The 22072-nt window shown below is 40.3% G+C and overlaps 1 protein-coding gene across 2 annotated transcripts in view; it reads right to left on the bottom strand.

Moving 5' to 3' along the window:
• APLF (aprataxin and PNKP like factor) overlaps window positions 1-22072 on the bottom strand; it is a 112887-nt gene that overhangs the window by 34613 nt on the left and 56202 nt on the right. For both annotated transcript variants that reach the window (XM_019516561.1, XM_019516559.1), the window contains 3 exons: window positions 16811-16986; window positions 15109-15509; window positions 4866-4991 (listed from right to left, as the gene is read on the bottom strand). In XM_019516561.1, the coding sequence (XP_019372106.1) occupies window positions 4866-4991; window positions 15109-15509; window positions 16811-16986 (703 nt within the window). The remainder of the gene's footprint in view (window positions 1-4865; window positions 4992-15108; window positions 15510-16810; window positions 16987-22072) is intronic.

Below are 22072 nucleotides of genomic sequence, written 5' to 3' on the forward strand. Positions count from 1 at the left end.
CCAAGCATTTGTATAACCTGCTTTTGAATATTTCCACAATGGAGGAGATTCTAGATATTCCGTGCATTTTAATTCTTGACGATCCTCATAATCAGAATGCTCCTTCTAATTTCCAACTTAAATTTCTTCTGCTGCAGCTTGAGGCCATCACTCATAGTCCTGTCTCCTGTGGCCACAGAGAAAAGCCCACCTGCATCCTATCTATAATCACTCTTCAGGCATTTGAAGATTGCTATCAAATCCACCCTCAGGCTTCTCTTCCACAGACTAATAACCCTATGTCTTTCAAGCCATTCCTCATAAGTGTTGCACTCTAGGCCCATAATCATTTTTGTCACTCTACACTGGGTACTTTCCAACCTGCCCGCATTCTTCTTAAAGCGTGGGGCCCAAATCTGGACACAGTACTGCAAGCGAGGCTTCACCAGTGCCAAATAGTATGGAAGAATCATTTCCTTTCATTTCCGAGTGACACTCCAGGTGATATAACTGACTAACTGTTGGCTTTTGCCTTTTCTTTTTTTCTTTTCTCTTTCTCTCCAAATAAGAGCATGCTGTTGGCTTATATTTAGCTTATGGTCCACTGTAACACCCAGTTCCTTCTCTGCAATATGGCAGAATAGCAAGTCATTCCTTAGTCTGTATTTGAGACAATTATTCTGTTCCAAGTGTAGAACTTTGTATTTGTCCTTGTAGAATTTTATTTTGATTTATTTCCAATCATTTCTTCAATTTATCCCAGGCACTCTGAATCCCTTCAGAGTGTCTGCAAGTCAGCCCGACTTGATGTGATCTGCATTTTGCGAAGTTTGCTCTCCATCTCAGAAGAAAGGCAGCAACAAGGCACACCAGCCCTCCTGGCTCTCCAGGGATCTAGCAGACCTCCTGAGGGTAAAAAGAAAGGCCTACAAAGGATGGAGGATGGGATTCACCTCCAAGGAGAATTATTCTACACTGGTCCAGTCCTGCAGGGAGCAAACCAGGAAAGCCAAGGCTGCAACAGAACTCCAACTAGCTTTGAGCATCAAGGACAATAAAAAGTCCTTTTTCAGATACCACTCATGAGCAGAGTAGTAATGCACTAGAACAGGCTACCCAGAGAGGTGGTGGAATCTCCATCCTTGGAGGTTTTTAAGACCTGGCTAGACAAAGCCTTGGGTGGGATGATCTAGTTGGGGATGATCCTGCTTTCAGCAGGGGTTTGGGCTAGATGATCTCCTGAGGTCCCTTCCAACCCTCGTTTTATCTGATTCTACAATGAATGCCACACCTAATTTGACTTGCCTTCAATCAAATCACTATAGTTTGATGAGAATTATCTGGATTCTAGTTTTTTCTATGAATTGCTTTCGAAATAATCATCATCATTCCCCCAAAACTCGCCCACCTTCCACTGACTCATAACTAGGGATCTACTTAATTTCCAGCTTCACAGAAACTGTGAAATCCAGGACTGTCCATAAAGTCAATTTTTAAAAAAATACTTAACAGAAATAAGCAGTAGCCAGTAGTTCCCATTGCTGGGAGAGGGAGGCACTGGCTGGCAGGGGAGCACAAAAGGACAGCAGACAAGATGGCAGTTGCCCCCTTGTCCCTCCTCCCCCTGCCAGGGCCTCTCCACCAATCAGCACCGAAGGGTGGGGCCACACAAAGGGCAGTCAGCAATCAATATCGCAGCCCCCCCCACCTTGGTCCTCTCCACCAATCAATGGTGAGGGGTAAGGCTGCCATGAAACAACTGTGGAATTAGAACTTTACACCACGATCAACCTGCAAAAGTCAGTAAGCAGTGATTTAAGTAGACCCTTATTCATAATCTCACAATATTGCTTTTGCATAAGAGATGACCATGCAGCAAGTAGAAGGAATCCACGACATTTGAAGAATGACATTTACATCATAAGCAAACTCCCCACCTAACTATGTGGGACTCTGTTCCCTGACAAATGCAGAGAAAAGGCAAGACAAATAGTTAAACAAGAATTACTAAATTTGAAGTATAAAGCTAAATAAGAAAAATATTTTAAGTTTTGGCATGAGAATGAAATGAAGAATAGAAAAAGTTTGCTAAGCTGTTGGCTGCAATTCTTTACAAGTGGAATAACTAAATAATTGAAGATGTTTGCTTTTTGATATTATTTATGACCAACTTAACAAGTTTTTACAAAATTAAAAGACTAAATTATAGGCAATCATTCTTAAGAATAAAAACATACCATCTGCGACTAACAGCTGACGTGATAATTAGCAATCATTTTAGCAAGACAAGAATCTGAAAGATGTTTTTTGTCTAAACTAATTTTATAGTGCAAATAAGTTAGAAAACATTATACAATGGTCTGTACATAACCAAACACACCCAACCACACACATACATCCAAACACACCTACCCACCCACACCAATTTTGAGAATCCTTTAAAAAGAGGCTGGAATAAGCTACTATCTCTTTCCTCCAAACATTTAAGTCTACTTTCAGCTACAGCATAATGTGCATATCAGTTAAAACTAACACTTCTGAAGTAATGGAAGCCTGCAGCAAACAGAAGCAATGCAAAAACATAATATATTATGAAAGCCCATGATTCAAACATTCTACAGATTTGAGAATGGCAGCTTTACACTAGCAGTTCAATTTATAAGTACTCCTGTGTTGTCTATTACTTTTTTTTTGTTCCCAGAGGTGCAGCATATGTAGGCACATAGTAGTCTAATATGCAGACAGGTGCACAGTAGCCTGTCATAAGCAAGATCACTTCAATGCCATGAGTTAATCCCTCAGCTGCATCTTTGCTATTTGACTTGTGCTAAAGATTTAACCAAGAAAAACATTTAGAGCGAAAACAATTGTTCTTCAGTTGGTCAAGCAACTGAGTTTTACCTGAAACTGGGAATTTGTCATAAACTGAAACTGGACTCAATCCCTAGCTGCCTCTCCTGGTCAAAATAAGCAGGTGCAATGATGGACTTCAGTAAAAGCTAAGTGTGTTCTAGCCCTTCTCACCTGGAAGTAGTCATTATGGTACATCCCCGTTCTCCATTCCCCATCCCCATTCATGTGCCCCTGAATTGAAGCCACCCCAGCCCTTCTTGCTCTGTGCGAGTGCTGCTCTTCCTCTCATGTGCTCCTAACTCAGTTCCACCCCTTAGCCTCACTGCCCATTCCCGTCACAATTGCTGCAAGTGGAAAAGTCCATGGTGAGGGAAGAAGCAGCTGCAGCAAGGGGGCAAGGAAGAGCAAGGAGGGCTGGAGAAGCACCAGGTGACTTTCCAGTATTTACCCTTGCTGCTGATTTCTGTCATATAGTGTTGTCTCCTTTGGAAATGTCAAATCTGTGCTCTTCCTGCAGTTTCCTTTTCCTAATGAATAGTTTGGGAGGTCCTAACGTACTAGAACCCTGGTCAGACTGATTTGTGGTACAGGATGCAATTGAAACAAACACAACACTGAATGATAATTGTTGATTAATTTACAAGGAAAATTTCACTGGAAACACTCAATAAAAGCATCTAAATTACTTCAAGATAAAATGATGCACCTCCTATTAAGCTCAAACTATAACATTTTATTATAAACTGTTATAATTATTATAACATTTGATTATAAACTTCCTTTTTCCATAAAGATTTTTGACAATCTCTTCTTTCTTATTCTTTTAATCCAATTTAAATGTCTAGATTATGCTTAATTCAGATGACTAAGGGATTGATATTCTGCATAGTTCCATCTTAGAACCGATCAGAGGAACACAATCTAAGATAGGGCTGAAAAGATTTAAAGGAAAATTCGCTGCTAAACACAGACACTAAGCTATGAAAGCATCAGGATGCTTAAAAAAATGTAGTCTTACCTAAAGCAGTACATTCAGATCAGCTAGTTTTTCCTTTATTCAAACAAAAGTTCACAAACAGAATTCTTAAAAGGTAATTATGCATTTTCTTTCACAAATTGTTTAGGCTGCAGCCTTTCTTGAGATTAAAAATAAAACAAATTAAAGATGATCATAATTTAGAATACAGTTTGTATATTTTTATAAAAAGGCGGGCATTCACTTTCTCTTGATGATGGTGGTACTCTCAGAATATACCATATATGGCTGAATCTAAAAACTGAAAAGCAACTAAAAGTGTTATGTTGAATCACAAGAATTCAGCTTACTCGTGAAACTGATAGCTGTCAGGTTTCGAATTAGTATTTCATTTTAAGAACATTTTCTTAGAGTCAATGTTTCTAGCCAAATTCTGGTAAAGGAAGTTCAATATGCATCAGTGCACCCCAGTACTCTTCACTTTTTCACATGCTTTTGTCCAATAAATCAGCTAACCAGCTGCCATCAATTTCAGCTAGATAAAATTATAAAATGCATATAATGTATTGAGAAATTGAATGAAAGTTGCTCATGTCTTTTTAGACAGTTATCAATTTTCTAACTATATATTAAAATAAACTGCAGAATTGGCACACTATATACTTTTGCTACTACTTATTATCAAGACACCATGCTTTGGAAAAAAACTGAATTTTTGTACAAGTTACCTTAACAAAAAAGATAATAAATACTGCTTTTTAAGAATGATTAAATGTGCGTGCATTTTACATACTTGGCCATAAAAATAGTTGCCCAAGAATAAAGCATAGTATAGCCCACCCCTCACAAAAAAAAAACACTTATCAGAAACAGCAGTGAATCATTCTCTTTCAAGTAAATGATAAAAGGGTAAAGATGTAACTTCAATAACTGCTCACTATTGTGGTAGCTCTTGTTTTCACAATTCCAGATGGAAATAAGTCCTCCTTTACAAACTGATATATTATACTACACATATATATAGCTACCATATTAATTGTATTGGATCATGTCTTACCTGTAACAAGTACTTCCATATGGGCATTCAGGTCTGTCATCACTGTCATCTTCACTTGCAACCTGTACATCATGATAATCACTGTCTCCAGGGTGACTGAACTGCTGAAAGTGAACTGGATTCTTCCTACAAAATTTAGGAATATACTGTAAGTAACAGTAAATGACATGGCATATACCATGTTGTGTGTGTATATGGAGAACAAGCAGCTTAAAATCAAATAAACATAATTTATTCAATAATGCATGTTTATTCATTTTTTGTGGTTATCTATGTACTATTATGTTGCATAAAATGTCAGTTATGAGTCATTTTTGGAGATAATTCAATAACAAAAAATTTTAGCCTTCTGTTCTTGCATAAGAAACTCCATTTTTAAGCTGGATAAAAATCAATGATTTTTTATTTTAAAAAATCTAATTTTTTATTTTAATGTTTTTTAATTTAATCATATTTTTAATTTTTTTAGGATTTGTTTTTTAAAAATACACCTATATAAAGATAGTTTTAATTTAAGATATGTTAAAGTTCAAAGATATCATCATGGAATAGGGATTATAACTTCTAATCATATACTACTTGAGACAATATATTCATCTAACCTTTTTAGGAAAGTTTTATAACTAGGTCACAACAGGCTGTGGACTATATTGGGGCCCAATTTTATGGGGCTCCCAGATGGTCCTCTATAGATTAGTAAAGATTAAAGAAAACCACTCTACCCAATGGGACTCAGTGCTCAGTCTAGAAGATCCTATTAAACATCTATGTGATGCTTAGTTTCAGTTCTCAAACTGTGGATTTGTGTCTCCAGAGATAACTTCCTTATTAACAGCAGTATACAGAGATAAAAAATAATAGACCTGATTACTTACCCATCAGCCCTTTTATCTCTGCAAGTTTGTGTACAGAGTCAAGCCCTCACCTCTCTCTAAAAAGTGCAAAGTTTCAAAAAGTTAAAAGAATAGAGGACTGTTGAGGGTGGAGTAGATCAGGGCAAGGAGGAGGAGTCTGAAGATAAGTGAAAGGTGGGAGGAGCAGTAGAAACAAAAGAGAAACATTTTGAGTAGACTATTCCAGAAATCTTGAAAGATAAGTTTCTGAGTATAGCCACTCCATTGATCTGAGATGTAGTGAGGGAATGGTATGGTAGAAGGGAAAACCAATCATGGCAGCAGGCTTGCCAGGCCATAAAAGAAAGAAGAAATCAATGATAAGAAGAAATCTAGAAGAAAGTGAAAAAAGCCTCAAGCTAATAACATATGCCTGCAGCACTCATTTGATGTCTTCCTAATACATTGTGGCAAAAATATCCCTTAACTATCCATGATTAATTTAATGAATTGGAGATAGTTCACCTCCCAATGACTTTACAAGTATTTGCTTCAATTAGCTTTGGTAAATAAAATAACCAAATCATAATTCTGTTTTCTGATGTAGCTGCAAAATTAATCTGAAAAAATATCAAAATAAGAAGTCACTACTTTAAAATGTATAGTGTGTACCTTCTAAAAATGAGAACAACATCAATCTCCGAGTTGTGAATAATATGTATTATGGTTATATCAAACAAGAATGCACTTTTGTAGCAAGACCAGTGATTTAAACTGACTTTATTTAAATCAAATCCACCCCATCCATTATGCTTTCATCCAACTTTAAGCAGATTTCTCCACTGACTTCAAATGGTTATAGTACAGACACTGACTAATATATAAACATTCACCTGCCTTTTTCAGTACTTCTGTACAAAATAGAACAGTTCTATAGAAGAAACTAATACAGACAAGCTTGCCATATTAAAGTCACAACTCTCCAATTAAAAAGCAAAATGTCCCAAATTAGATAGAGCTGAGCCATTTACTTTCCTGACATCCATAGAATTTCCTGGAAAATTAAAGCCATTGTATGGTGAAGAATCTCTATCAGAGATCCCCTTACAATATTCACTGCATATGTTAATGAAGTATTACATACAGTATCATATTAAGTCTTACCCAAACTCAATGAAAGAGATTTCACCAAGTTCGTGTACAAAACTTCAGACTGCATCTTCTTCTGTCTCCTCAGACAGATCATCAAAACAGACAACCTGCTCCAAAAAGAAGAGAGCCTGAACTTCAAACTTCAGCGCTGTAATTCTTGGTTTATAATATGAAAGTGATTACATCCACAAACTGTAGTCTCATTCCAAACACTAAATACAGAGAAAGGATAACTACATGCACAGAAAGAGAGAGACCCTGAACAAGCACCTTAACGAGACTTACGATTCATACACATCTAAGACAGAGGTTCTCAACCCCATTAGACCAACCCCAGATGCCCCTCATTAAATGCCAGCTTTCACTTGTTTCTTGACTACAGAAAAATAATAGATTAATTATTTTGGGTGTAAACCATCAGGGCCGGCTGACAACCCAAAGGGGAGGGGAGTTCAGGATGAGTGGTTGCTCCTCAAGGGAGCAGTCCTGGATGCGCAAGCAAAGTCTATCCAGGCTCAGAGGAAAGCAGCAAAAAGGCAGAGCAGCCACCTTGGTGCTCCAGAGAACTAGCGGACCTCCCGCATCTTAAGAGGAAGAGCTACAAAGGATGGAGGACTGGAACTACCACCAAGGAGGAATACCCGGCTCTGGTCCGGACCTGCAGTGAGCAAACCAGGAAAGCCAAGGCTGAGACAGAACTCCTGCTAGCTACAAATATCAAGGACAATAAAAAATCCTTTTTTAGACATGTGGGGAGCCAGAGGAAAAGCAAGGGCAACACTGGACCCCTGTTAAACCAGATGGGACATCTGACAACTGACGTCCATGAACAAGCAAACTTGCTAAATGGGTACTTTGCGTCAGTTTTTCACCAATCCCATTGGACGCCCTGTCCACTGTGGGTCAGGGAGGCCCAGGTGAGGGAAATTCCTTACCTTCCATCAAACCTGACCTTGTGAAGGAACCCTTGACAGGCTAGATACCTTCAAGTGGTTGACAGAAGCCAATCGTCTTGGTGTGAAGTCACCAGTGCAGTCCCTCTAGGCTCTGTCCTAGGGCTTATACTTTTTAACATCTTCATCAATGATGTAGACACTGGTGTCGGAAGCGGGCTGGCCAAGTTCGCTAACACCACCAAACTCTGGGGTAAAGCATCCACACCTGAGGACAAAAGGGTGATCCAGGCAGATCTTGACAGGCTCAGGAAATGGGCAGATGAGAACCCGATGGTGTTTAACATCGAAAAATGAAAGGTTCTCCACCTTGGGAGGAAAAGCCTGCAGCATGCTTATAGGCTTGGCAGTGCTATACTGGTAAGCACTACAGATGAAAAGGACTTGGGGGTCATGATTGACCACAAGATGAACATGAGCCTTCAATGTTATGCTGTAGCTAGTAGAGCAAGCAAAACGCTGGCTTGCATCCATAGATGCTTCTCAAGCAAATCCAGGGACGTCATTCTCCCATTGTACTCAGCCTTGGTGAGGCCACAGCTGAAGTACTGCGTCCAGTTTTGGGCCCCACAATTCAAAAAGAATGTGGATAAGCTTGAGAGGGTGCAGAGGAGAGCCATGCACATGATCAGAGGTCAGGAAAACAGACCTGATGACAAGAGGCTGAGAGCCATGGGACTCTTCAGCCTAGAGAAGTACAGGCTCGGGGGCGATCTGGTGGCCACCTATAAGTTTATCCAGGGGTTTACCAGGATCGAGGAAACATCTGTTCACCAGAGCACCCCAAGGGATGACAAAAGCGAATGGTCACAAACTCTACCACGACCAATTTAGGCTGGACATAAGGAAGAACTTTACTACCCAAGCCCCCAAGGTTTGGAATAGACTGCCGCCGGAGGCGGTTCAAGCACCCACTTTGAATGCCTTCAAGACACATTTGGATGTTTATCTTGCTGGGATCCTATGATCCCTGCTGAATTCCGGCCCATGGGGCAGGGGGCAGGACTCAACGATCCTTCGGGGTCCCTTCCAGCCCAAATGTCTATGAAATCTATGAATTCTTGTGTTACAAAGAATTCAGAAAGACCACAATGGGTCAGAATATTTTTGACACTATCGAGTCCTATTTGAAATCTCTGGCCTTCCCTTGTGAATTACACACAGGTGTTTGCACAACTAATAGTGCGACATACCTGTGGCACCCTCAATTGGATCTTGTGGCACTCCATGGCACCAAAGCACCCTGGCTGAGAATCAAGGATCTAAGACAACTCAGTACATATATGAGCATTAAAGCCCCTATCAGCCTTAATCTCTCCAGTGCTGTGATAGTGAGAAGCCTGATTGTTTCAGCTACTATTTCTGCAAACTGATCTGCACAAAGATATTGAGCTGACCTTATTTCCATTTTGAGACTGAAAATCAAATGTACATTTTCACCAGGTAAACTCCTGTATTTGAAACCCAAAGCCAGAACTACTACCATCATGTTATACCTACATAACATCTTCCCTAGAGGGATCTCAAAACACATGAATACGCCATTTCATGAATGCAGTTAGCTGATAGCAAGTAGAGCTGTCAAAAATCAGAGGAAGTTACTGGATTCTATCTAGGCGACAGACTTGGTGTCCCACTTTATCTGGGGTTATCACTACTACTTTCTTTTCTCCCACCGTTAAAATATACATGGCCCTAGTCTTAGGTGGTCCACATTCAGCTGTGTGCTCTTTTCAAACTTCAAGTTACAGAGCATGGAGAAGCCAATGTTCTCATTCCTGGCTGAAAAAAAAAAGATTGAAATAAAGTAAAAGGCCACCATATCTATTACTGTAGATACTTATGGCACACTATCAAAACAGCTGATTTCTATAAAAACTTCTGAACAGTAAGGAACTCTGGTAATCATGACTAGAATAAATGTATTTTTCTTGTAATAATAAGCTCAATATATCATATTTTCTCACATACAACATGCCTCCCAAATATGCACTTTGTTTCTGAAAGGCAGAATAAAAAGAAAAGATCTTTCCTTGAGAGCCTCTGCCCAGAGGAAAGAGAGTGTCCACAGCCAGCATTTAGGGAGACCTGCATGTAGCACACGCAGTTTCTTTCACTGCTACTGCACTTCCTTGATTACAACGCTCAACAAAATTACCAGCTGATGAATTTTGAGGAAAAAGGAGCAAAGCACATTTTATATTAGTATAAACCACTATAAGCTATGCAATATTGTAAAATAAAAGGTTTACAATAATTACCATATAGATGTAAATCAACACCTCATAGAAATATTGCAACTTCACCTTGATTTAGAGGTCACAGATGTATGCTACATCTGTAGCGCTAAATAGGCCCTTTCAGAGTTACAAAACAGTGAGCATTCAACCTGCCTGTAGCACTACAAAGAGGATGAAAGCACATAAAACATTACCTCTTTCAATGAGGAACTTCACAGTAAGATTATATTTTGAAGCACTATATGTAATCCCTGTACAGTTACATGTATGCCTACAGGATTTCTATGACGACCAACATCCTACAGTCCCCTACTCACCCTCCTCCCTCTAAAGGGAGAGTAAAGGAGAGAGAGCAGCTGTTCCCTGAAACCCTAACCAGGACCCTGTCACTACTGATGGTTCAGAAGCCCCTGAAAGGACAATGGCTGTTGAAGAGCCAGTAGCGATTCCCACCACTGCAGTGTCCAGTAGAGTCACAGCCAGTCTCAGCTTCTAATACTACTATTAACATGGTCAGCTTCTAATGCTATTAACAAAGCACAGAAAACTTAAGAGTTTGGGTGACATCTTTGTTCAGGTATAAAGGATATGACAACTTCCAAACTATAGTGGTACAAATGAATAGATGCAACTGCTAAAGAGGAAGGATATTAAATTGTTAAAGTCCTTGACTAGGATTTTGGGGATCACAATTAAACTCTTAACTGTATTGGTAATCTTCGACAAAATATTCTTAATTTTCTTTACTAAATTTCCCATTTGCAAATTAAGGTTAATTCTGTATTTCCCCGCCTTTTGTTTATTTGGTTTGATTTGAGGATATGCTCCTTGGAAACAAGGAAGGTCATATACTACATATAAGTACCAACTTGTAAAACAGAAGTCTTATCCCATTTGCCATTCCTAAGCGCTATTGTAATGCAGAAAAATAAATGACTAACAACCATTCATTAGCAAGGAGAAATACTGGACTGCCACAGAGCAACATGGAAACCAAATATCTCTGCTTTGTTATTATTCTTCAAAACCACTCCAGCCAATGAAAATAGTTTACAACTGCTTGGCTGCTTTAGAAAACTAACTGAATGTCTATCCAATGTATAAGCATTGCTACTGATGACGCTATTCCTATTCACATCACTGCTCTCGTACCATATTCACAAATTCTGGCAACAGACAGCCCCCTAGTAAGAAATCTCAGTATCAGGCTTTCAGCTTTTAACAGCAGTGCCCCCAGCTTTTTAAGGGAGGAAACTACCTTTTTTGTGAATTAGAAGTGGAAAAAAAAAGAATGACTGATCATACAAGCAGTAAAGTTATTTTCAAAATACAGCAATTTTTCTTTAGTTGCTTCCTGCCCTAAAATTCTTATACTCCTCTAGGTAACTAAAGGTTTAATGCAGTGATTTTCAAGTAAGGTGCCAAAGCAGTCAGGGGTAGTATGAGATCCTTTTAAGGCTGCTACAGAGTACTGTGCTACATTGGCACTGGTTGATGCGCAAACACCTAAATGTGATTCACAAGATAAACCTGGGGCCCTGTCACAACTTATATACACTATGCAATTAAACAATTATCATGCCATAAAAAGGTCCATCCAGCTATAAAAAGAGCAAACCAATTACAAAGTCAGTGCTTGAAAATGTGCAGCCACTATATAACTAGTTTCTATCCAAGCTTCAATTTGAACGTGTGCCAGCGCCCCCAGAGATTTTAAATAGGAAATCATAGGGTCAAAAACATTCCAAATTGTTGTGGCTTTTCTGAGTTTTCTGCAGCAGAAGAATTGCTCTGTTATTTTTCCCTAGTGAAAAAAGAAAGCAAGCTAAGAGCTGGTATTTTCCAGGGAGGGCCTCAAGTCTAGCAAGGGGTGCCTTGAGTCTAAAAACGTTAAGAACAGATACATACTATTTTAGGAAAGCACCAGAATCCTGGTTACAGGAAGCTGCTGGTTAATGTGGATTTGGCACAGGTCAAATGCCATTTCAATAGGCATCATTTTCATATACTGCACCAATCATATCAAGCAGAAATGAAAACTGTAGGGGCCATTTGTCAGGACTTTAACAGATTAAGACTGATGCCGTCAAGGCCATTCAAATACTCCAGTGAAAGAGTGTTAATGAAGAGAGACTGCTCGTGGAACATTCATAAAAGCAAGGAAAAGAAAGGGAAAAGAAGAAATGAAAGAAATTAAATAGTGATGTTACCTTCTCAATGAAGTGGGAATTTAAAAGAACAGCTAGTCAGAGCTGAGCAGTTTGTCTTATTGACAGACTATATATAAATAACTGAAAAGCAATGACTAGAAGGGCAAATTGTGTATCACAAGTACTCGCTGCAATACCAAAGCAGGAGAGATTTTCAGGAAGCTCGCCTTCTTTAAAACTCATATGATGCACTGTTATTTCCTCTGAAGTACATGCAATATAAATATTATCAATTTAAAAGTAGGTTTGCTAGCTGGTAATAAACACAATGCACAAATGTACACAGCTCTTTACAAACAGCCGATAGGTATTACCATAATTTTGGTAGCTTTTCAGACTAACTCCTGAAAAGATGGGCTGGGGAGAAGGAAATAGAAAATTTAAGGCACACCTTTTCTTTCAATAAGATATCAGAGAAAGGAGAAACCTCCATTTGGCCCTTTGCCCAAGTAAAATATTGGTCAGAGAAGAAGAGAGTAATTAGAATGAAACATGCTCAAGAAATAAACGGGGCTCTCAAGACCTCCTGCAAACCATCTCACATACCTCTCCCCAAACCATTCTACTTATTAAAAGCCTATGTTGCATTAAATATTGCCAAAAACATTTCATTCACAGTTATTTTCCCCAAACATGCATCCAAGCACAAGTGCATATCCAATTCCCCAAGGACCCAGCAGTCTTTGGGATTAAAACAAAATATCTTATATAACATTAGCTTCTCTAGCTGTAAGGCTGGACTCTTTTTTTTTTTTTTTAACATTCTTACAGTGTTCCTTTAAAAAAACAAAAGTAAAGCTGCTGCTTCCAAGATTGAACAATAGCTACATGAAATTCATATCAACAAAACAAAAACTGTTACGCATTATTTTATAACTAAATACAGTTTATCTTGCAAAGGACATTGTCTGCTAGGCATGAGTGACCAGAAAGGAAAAAAAAATCTATTTTAGAGCAAAACGGGGCCGATAAAACTAAAAATCCTACAAGAGTTGCTAATGAAATGCATAAATATAACTTGCTGAGAGATATTTACCAATAAAGGTTTTATGCATGACCCTCAGGGAAACACGCACACACCAATAATTTATTACCAAGTCAAATGCCTAGGTTATACTCCCATTGTTCTTTCAGTGATATCATCCATCATCCTATAACTTCCTGCCTCAGCCTCATCCCATTGAACACAAAATGCAACTAAACCCTACCTCTTAGCATACATGGTTTTTAAGACAAGTTCACAGTCCTACTTTCATGCTCCATTCTGTTCTCATAGCAACATAAGATTTTATTTTATTCCAATACTGACTAGCTTCTCCTTATTTGCTCCAAACTGAAATGTGGCTTATGAACCCTAAGCCTTTCTACTTCTTTCCAGCTCATGCACGCAAGTCCTGAACAATGCACCCTAATTTGAAGTTTAGCTGTGGCTAACTTTCTTCTGCCTCCTGAGTTCAAATATGACTAGTTGGAAAAATTAAAGTTCAAGTCAAATTTTCCAGAGAGTTAAATAAACCCCAGCACAAACAAGGCTCTGCCACAAACATGACAGTTTTTAACAATTTTTGCCTGAATAGCTACCTTGTTTCTGTACTTTTTTTTTTTAAATGAGAATATACTATTGGCCTACTGCTCAACCCCAGAGGACCACTGTATATAGCTTTGGACTTGTACCCTATCCTTTGACCTGTCCTATTTGGAAAAATCTATCTAGGGTTTCACACAAACACACCTAACAGTTAACACACATCTTTCAACTGCCTCCTGGTGCAGCCCCCAGGGAAGACAAGAAACATGTGAAACAGTAGTGCTCTGTGGTAGCAGAGTTTGAAGAGAGGAGGACAAAAAAACCCAAACATGCTGTTCATCTTTGCAGGCTGGAAGCACTTCAAAATGTTGGCACAGTTCACGCACTTCACAAGCCAAGTGAAGTCTGGGGTAAGCCATGAAAGGCTCCCTCATCACAACTGATGAAGAGGTTGAGATGGGGATGGCATGTAACTACTAACTTCTACAGTACTGAACCCTTATACTGCGAAACAGAAAAATTAATATACAGAAAGAAAGGTTCATTTTAGCTTAGTACTAAAGACTAAACACCAGGCTATACAAGAATAAAAATGTGCATAATTTAAAATGCTGAACTGTTTGGGGAAAGCAGTTACATATTTCCATAAACTCATAGAACATGTCATTGCTTGGGGCATATTAGATAGCCAGGTTCAAAAAGGGACTGGATAAATTAATGGAAGATAGATCTATTATTGATATTGAACAGAATGGTTGGAGACATTTCCTCTGGCATCTTTAAACCAATGACAGTAGATGCCAGAGAGGATACTGAATAAGGGTTAGATCATTCTAGATAGCTGGTTTAATGCTCTCCCTCTATAGCGTACCATTTCTGCCAGTCAGAGACAGAATACTGGGCTAAACAGATCATTGGTCTGACCCAAATGGCATTTTTTGTGTTCATATGTTCCCTAAATGCAAATATTTAAAATATCACTGTACTTAAAAAGCTTTATTTGTTAATAGAACAACCAACGGTTGATCTTCCTCATCACTTACATTTCTTCTCTCTACTGTAGTCACAGTTGTCTAGTTTTTAGGCAAACCCATCATTGCCTATTTCTTTAATGAACTATGTCTTGTAATTTGTTGAAATATTTTATCCCCAGCTTAGTTTATTATACTGCCTGTCAGTAAACTTCCTATGCTTCTAAAAACACTGCTATTGCATTTGTTCTTTTCCAGCAACCAGGACTAACATTTTAACCACTTCCTCTTTTATGGGGTAACAAGCAGCTTCTCAGCAATTGTCTGAATATAGCTTATTTACAGCTTTGCTTTACCTGTAACAACCTGTTCCATACATGCAAGGGACCCTCTTGTGCTGGGTTTGCTTAGAACTCTGCAGAGCATCTTTGCTTCCTGTTGAATCAGAAACTCCAGTACCAGGATCTGGGTTTACATCAAGCTCTGGAGTCTCATCCTGTGAAACCTGAGACTGGGATGACTTGTCCTGGTGAACTGGTTGGCTTGCAGAAGGGATGGTCTGTTCCATGTTTTCCATTTCACCTGTCTTTTTGGTCTGAGTACAGAGCTGGCCTTCTGCAACTAGCCTGTGGTCAGAAACTTCACTATGGGGTTGCCAATCACTTTTGTCCATAGATCTTTCAGTCCTTTGTATCACAGACTTCTCATTCCCTTCCATTTTTTTCACAGCCATTGCAAATGGGGTTCCAGATGCACTCTGTGAAATAGAAGACAGAGATCACAATCTTCAGACACTTTAATATTCAAAACAAAGAAAGCCATATCTAGTCTTTCTGCTATCTTTCACTCCATTCAAGATAGTTTAATTCTGAGAGAAACTAATGATATTTTGAGGCTAAATGATCAAAAACTTAATACCAGCTTTAGAAATACTTGTGGCTTCTGTAGCAATAACATTTTCTTGGTGAAGTAATTAATTAATTGCAGAATGGCACTCAATCCAATTTTCCCTATAAACTATCAAGAAAGATGGTTGTGCTGCGTTCAAGAACAAAACACAACATTTTGGAAATGGTGTTTCTCAGAAGAAATGCACTTGCTAGGACCTGCAGCTGTTGAATGAAAATGATGTTGCAGGTGCCCTCACATTTTCCACACTTGGTGTTGTGGAGCTGCTCAGTGAAACTGACACTCCAGCATAAAAATATTATCAAAAGATAATCAAAACTGGCACATAATCACAATACAGGATCAATCATAAAGTTAAGCATTACTCTGCACATGCAAGTAAAGGTGCAGTTGGATCTAATGAACAATCCACAGCCTCCTGCCATGCCACACATGCATGGCAGGTAATGTGATTTGAGGACCATTCACTAGATCCAATTAGGTCTTACTGCTGGAGTAGGGAGAGCCTGAACCTGGGCTCCCCCTGCATCTGCAAGATGTAGACTCCCATAGCAGGGAGCCTCCTTTGTTGATAGGGATCCCAGCCAGAGGAGCCATGCAGAGCTCAGACCAACAGTCCCGTGTCTGACGGAGCTCTCAGTACTAGCCGTGCATGTGGCGCAAAAACCCTGTCAACTGCGGGACTCTCAACCCCGTAACTGTGATGCACTGCCGCGGTCTCACAGCTATGGCAGTGCATGGAGCACCCCACAGCTGGGAGATCACAGCTGCTGCAATCTCCCAGCCATTGCCTGGAACGCCCCCGAGTCCTGGTACCCCGTTGCTGGGGAACTGCATTGTGCATCTCAGCGGCTGGGAGATCATAGCAGCTGCAGTCTCCCAGCTGCAAGACTACCTATGTATACAACATTAAGCTAGATAGAAACCAACTATAAAGTTATTACATGTTTTTGAGCAATAACTTAATAGCTGGTTGGAGCTTTAAGGCACAACAGTTAATTTGCCCGTATAGCCAGTTTAAACTTACTGTACAAGTGACAAGGTAATTGCATAACAGATATAATGCATAAAAGAGGGCCTATGGTATTGTCAACTGCATTCAATAATACTTGAAATAAGGTGACTTAGCAACAAGCAAATAACCAGTACCTGTGATGTGTTGTCTTTTTCAGTAGTTTTGTTCTTCTTTCCCTGATCTTGCTCTGTCTCTTCACAATCCTCTCCAATGTCTTCAGTAACTAACTGTTTTCTAACCTGAACATTTCTCACTTTTGATTCTGAGAGTTCCTTGCTGTATTTTTCTTTCCCTCTTGTTACTCTGCAACCTTGGAACAAGCATAAAAGGAATTTCAATACTTTAACTGGATGCAATGATTTTTTTTTTTTTTTTAAACACTCCAAGACAACAAACCTTGGCCCCATTAAAAATTTGGAACTTTCAATTAAGATGCAGGTTGCTGAGCTGTGTGTCCTGGCCTAATTAAGTAGCTACTTTGTCTATCCACATTTTGACCAATCATTTCAACTGAATATACATTTTTCATCTCCTGACCACCTTGTGAGAATATTAATCAAATATTCAGAACATTAAACTCTGTGAATAAATATTAGAGGGGGGTTGTCACAAACCCCACCAACGCCTGGTGGGGAGAGGCTCATGGAGCATCATACAGATTTTCTTGTATTTATTTAATTGAGAGAGCATGCGTAATCTCGTTGAGAAGCCCATGTTATGCTGTACTAATTTATGTTACTATTAATCATTATATATACAGACAGCGTAACATCTATGCATCTTTATGATTCTGGATATGGTTTAGTCAAGGAAATGGAGTGGGTGCAAATGATAAATTTCTTTTGCTATTGTGCCACTAGGACAAGAAGATTTGCCACTCCCACACATACACAGAAAGAAAAATTAATGGGTGGGTCATCCAAGGCATTGCTTGCCTGTAATGGGGAAATCAATTCCTTTATTGCGAAGACACCTGTGAGAAATGGCCCAGCAGCTAGAGCACAGGTTCCCAAACTTTTTCTTATTGAATACCCCCCTTCCAGATTTACCAGCTGCCTGTGTACTCCTACCAGCATACATTTTATATTTTAAGCCCCTAAGCGCTGATTATTATTATTATTATTATTATTATTAGAATGAAAGTTAAATCCACCATTACACAATTTCTCCCATATACCCCCAGAGATGTCTTGTATACCTCCAGGGGTAGACATACCAGTTTGGGAACCCCTGACCTACAGGGATGCCAGGTGTCTCAGGGAGACAAATTTTTGAAGGATTCTGGTGACTCATGAGCAATCTGAATAATGCTGATGATCAAGACTGCTTTGGAAGTTTTTAAAAGTCTAGCTATGATAGAATCATGGTCTTTGGATTTTCCCAGGCTCGCTCAGGATTCCAGGTCCCCAGCAATCAGGGCTGGTAGAAATCAGCAGAAAGGCTGATCTCCAACACAAAAACCCCCCGAAAGAAACAACAACAAAAACTGGCAGGCATCTCACGAGAGCTAGGGTGTAACCTGGGTAAGAAATTTTACTTGTCTTTTTACACTGTGTTCAAACTTATGGTCAGTATTTCTTCTGTAATTCTTTTTCCCCTATATAAGAAATCTTTTCATTGTTTTATCTGCTTTAGCGATTGCCTGTGGCAAAGAGTGATCTCTGGGTAAGTGATATTCTAGGTTTACACACTACGTGGAAAGCAGGATCCGAAAATGTTTCACAGCTCAAACAGGAGGCCATATGGGGCAGACAGAGATTCCCCTGCTGCAGCTGTGAGGTCCAGTACTAAGAGCAGCAGATAGTAGGCTTGAGGGTGGATAAGATTCTTCTTATGCCTGATGAAAGGCATCTGTGCCCAAAAGCTTGCAAAGAACTTTTTTCCAACTATTTAGTAGGTCTAATAAAAGATATCACATCTACCCAAAGAACCTTGCCTGCCTATGTCCTTAGACCAACATGACTACAACCAACAATCCTGCAGTATGTCTTACCTTTCTGCTTTGTTACCTGGTAAAATGGTAAAATAAGTAAAATGCTCCCTATTCTTTAAACAGAAGTCAGGCAAATTTAGGGCTGTAACTGAGGTGGAAACATGTCTATTTTCTCTGAGGTATGCAGTGCCCAATACAAGACGGAATAATAGTTCCTCTTCTGATGCACCAGCCCACATATGGTGATAACACAAGGAGGAACAAGCTCCTCTCAAAATGCTGTTGAAGCAGATATATTGCTTTTTGGCCATGAGAACTTCAGCATTTAACCCACACTGCTTTTCCATTTTGCATCTACCTTTTTTCTCCCACTTTTCACTTTTGTCTGTCACACACAATTGATGAAAAAAGACAGGGGAAAGTTTGCCCAAATGTTTTTTTCAGCAGACACTTCCTGATCTTTTCCAGCGGATTAGGCACATTATAGCTCTCATCCTATAGCCACCTATACCTATTACAACTTCTGTTTCACATATAGTTGCTGAACTGGGGCAAAAAAGGAAGTGAATTGGTAGTGATTGTGTAGAGGTATATGTTTACCATGAAAGTTACTGTATTTATTTGAATCCAACATGGGGAAAAAGAAACCCTGTCTTAAATCAGAACAGGGATAGGAAACCCAAAGCCCTTTGCTTGGCAAGCATACCTCGGGGCAGATGGCAGAGGAGCCACGAGGGGCCTGATCCTTGTTATGGCAGTGCAACCTTGACCCTTTCCCCGCCATCCATCTTGAGGCATGCATGAACCCGCATCTGGTTACAAGCGGGGCCCAGGCTCCACAGACCCCAATGTAGCTGCTTGCTGCCTGGGCTCTGTGGTGGGTGGCAGGGTCCTGCCCAGAGCCCAGGCTAGCTGTGGCAGGCAACTGGGAGGCTGCAAGCAGCTGCACCAGGATCCAGCAGGTACACACACATCTCGGTGCAGATGGCATGGAAGGGGCTGAGGTTGTGTTGCCACAAGGACTGAAGGATGCCTCATGCCTCCCTTAGTATGCTAACATCTTACAAATCAAAGTTGCAGGCATTTTTGGCACTCTGCCCAAAAACACTACTGACCCCTGAATTAGAGTATAGCCTGGGGCAGGTGGTTGCTGTGGCTCCAGCCCCAGCCCTGAGGAGACCACAGAGTAGTGATGGGGAGGGAGGGAGGAAAGGCAAGTGTGGCAGAAACTGCACAGTGCTAGGTGAAAAGTGCAGGGGAGATTGCATAGCAGCAAGGGAACTGCTGCATCCCTGGCTTTGGCAAGTGGGGGGGAAGGAAGGCACGCACAGAGGGAGGGTGGGGACAAGTTGTATGGGGGCAGGTACAGGTGGACATGAGTAGAGGGGCAGGCAGCTTGCATCCCCACCACTGCTTGCCTTGCTAAAGCAGAGGGGAATTAGTTTAAAATGACCCCCCAATAAATTAGCTTCTATACATGGAAGAATTATAGCAAATTTACATGACTTAAATTCAAAGTCATCTTGGATTCAGTAAAATACTGTAATTGAACAGCTAGTTTAGCAAACTGCATAACTATAAGCTCATTTCACAAGTTCAATATCTCACTTGAATGCAGCTATTTTCTCATGCTTGTTAAGCTTAAATATTTCAAAATCAAAAGACAAAAGGATTTATATAAAAAAAGTCAGAGCTATCAACTATTTATGTAAATGAGAGCTTATGAAGTGTAAACTCTTCTTCTCATAAGACCTGCATGCAAAACCAACCTTTGGAATTTGCATAATGAACATAAGGGACTCAAATAAAAACCATGAAAGAGATTGAAGATTATTGCAGATTTGTCTGGGTGAGGTAAAACTGTATTCAGTGCCACTGAATTCAAGAATGCACTGTTGCCATGTTAGAAGTAGAAACTGCTAAACTAAAAATATTTTTAAGAAAGGAGTTCTCCAGATGTTTAGTAGATGCTATAGAAAAAATAACATGCGCACACAGTGATTTAGACAACATAGATTTGAAAAATGCTAAGCAAGTTACACAAATATTTTGAGAGCAAAATACAAAATGCTTATTACATGATTACTTGCTAAACTTTACACTGGTTCAATGAGAGTAATACCGAGATATAGTGCTCCTCAACCAGAAGAGAAGGGGGCATTCTGTTTGGCAAGATGACACCGTTTCAGGAGGAGACATATCAGCTCCTCAGAGTTTAAGGTCAAAGGAGGACCCAGGAAATCAAAAACTAGTGGTTACAGGATAAAGCCAAGGTGTTTGTCAATGTACACCTGACAATGACGTGCAGAGTTTTTTCCAGTCTTCAAAGCCATCTACAGTCCAACCTCCCATGGTTTTACTTTCCTGAGATCACAGAATGATTCAACACTCGTAAAATACAACAAATATATCCAAAACAGATGGAAAGAGCACTTTGAGGCCCTTCTAAATCATGAGTTGATTGTAATGGATTCCACCAGATGAGTGGGCACATACCTCTTGCCCTATCTCAAATCCCTTTCCAAAGGCCAGAGGATTGGAAAAGGGCCAACCCGGTTCCCATTTTCAAAAAAGGGAGGAAGAAGGACCCAGGAAACTATAGGCCAGTCGGTCTTACCTCGGTCCTGGGTAAGCTTTTTGAGACAGTTATCCTGGCGTATGTCCACAAGGGGCCAGCAGGGGAGATTAGGCTTAGGGGCAACCAACACGGGTTCATTAGAGGCAGTTCCTGTCAGACCAACCTGGTGACCTTCTACGACCAAGTCAAAGAATCCTTAGATGCAGGGGTAGCAGTGAACATAGTCTTTCTGGACTTTCAGAAGGCCTTCAACACTGTCTCTCACCCCAGTCTCATTAAAAAACTAAGGGACTGTGTCGTCAACACCTACACAGTCAAATGGGTCACTAATTGGCTGGAGGGCCACACCCAGAGAGTGGTGGTGGACAGATCATTTTCAACCTGGAGGGATGTGGGCAATTGGGTTCCGCAGGACTCGGTCCTTGAGCCCGCACTGTTCAACATCTTCATCTGCGACTTGGACAGGGGTGTAAAAAGCACTCTGTTCAAATTCGCAGATGACACTAAGATGTGGAGGGATGTGGGCACACTAGAAGGGAGGAACAGGCTGCAGTCGGACCTAGACAGGTTACAGGGGTGGGCAGATAAGAACAGGATGGGTTTCAACACTGACAAGTGCAAGGTGATGCACCCAGGGAGCAAGAACCAGCAGCAGAGCTACAGGCTGGGGAACTCCCTTCTCATCAGTGCAGAGGCAGAAAAGGATCTTGGAGTCACTATTGATGCCAAAATGAACATGGGCCGGCAGTGTGGGGACGCAGTCAGGAAGGCCAAACGGACCTCGTTATGCATCCACAGATGCATCTCAAGCAGGTCCAAGGAGGTGATCCTCCCCCTCTATGTGGCACTGGTCAGGCCGCAGCTGGAGTACTGCGTCCAGTTCTG

The sequence above is a fragment of the Gavialis gangeticus genome, unplaced genomic scaffold (assembly GCF_001723915.1).
Source record: "Gavialis gangeticus isolate Ggan-Ray unplaced genomic scaffold, GavGan_comp1, whole genome shotgun sequence".
NCBI classification, from domain to species: domain Eukaryota; kingdom Metazoa; phylum Chordata; order Crocodylia; family Gavialidae; genus Gavialis; species Gavialis gangeticus.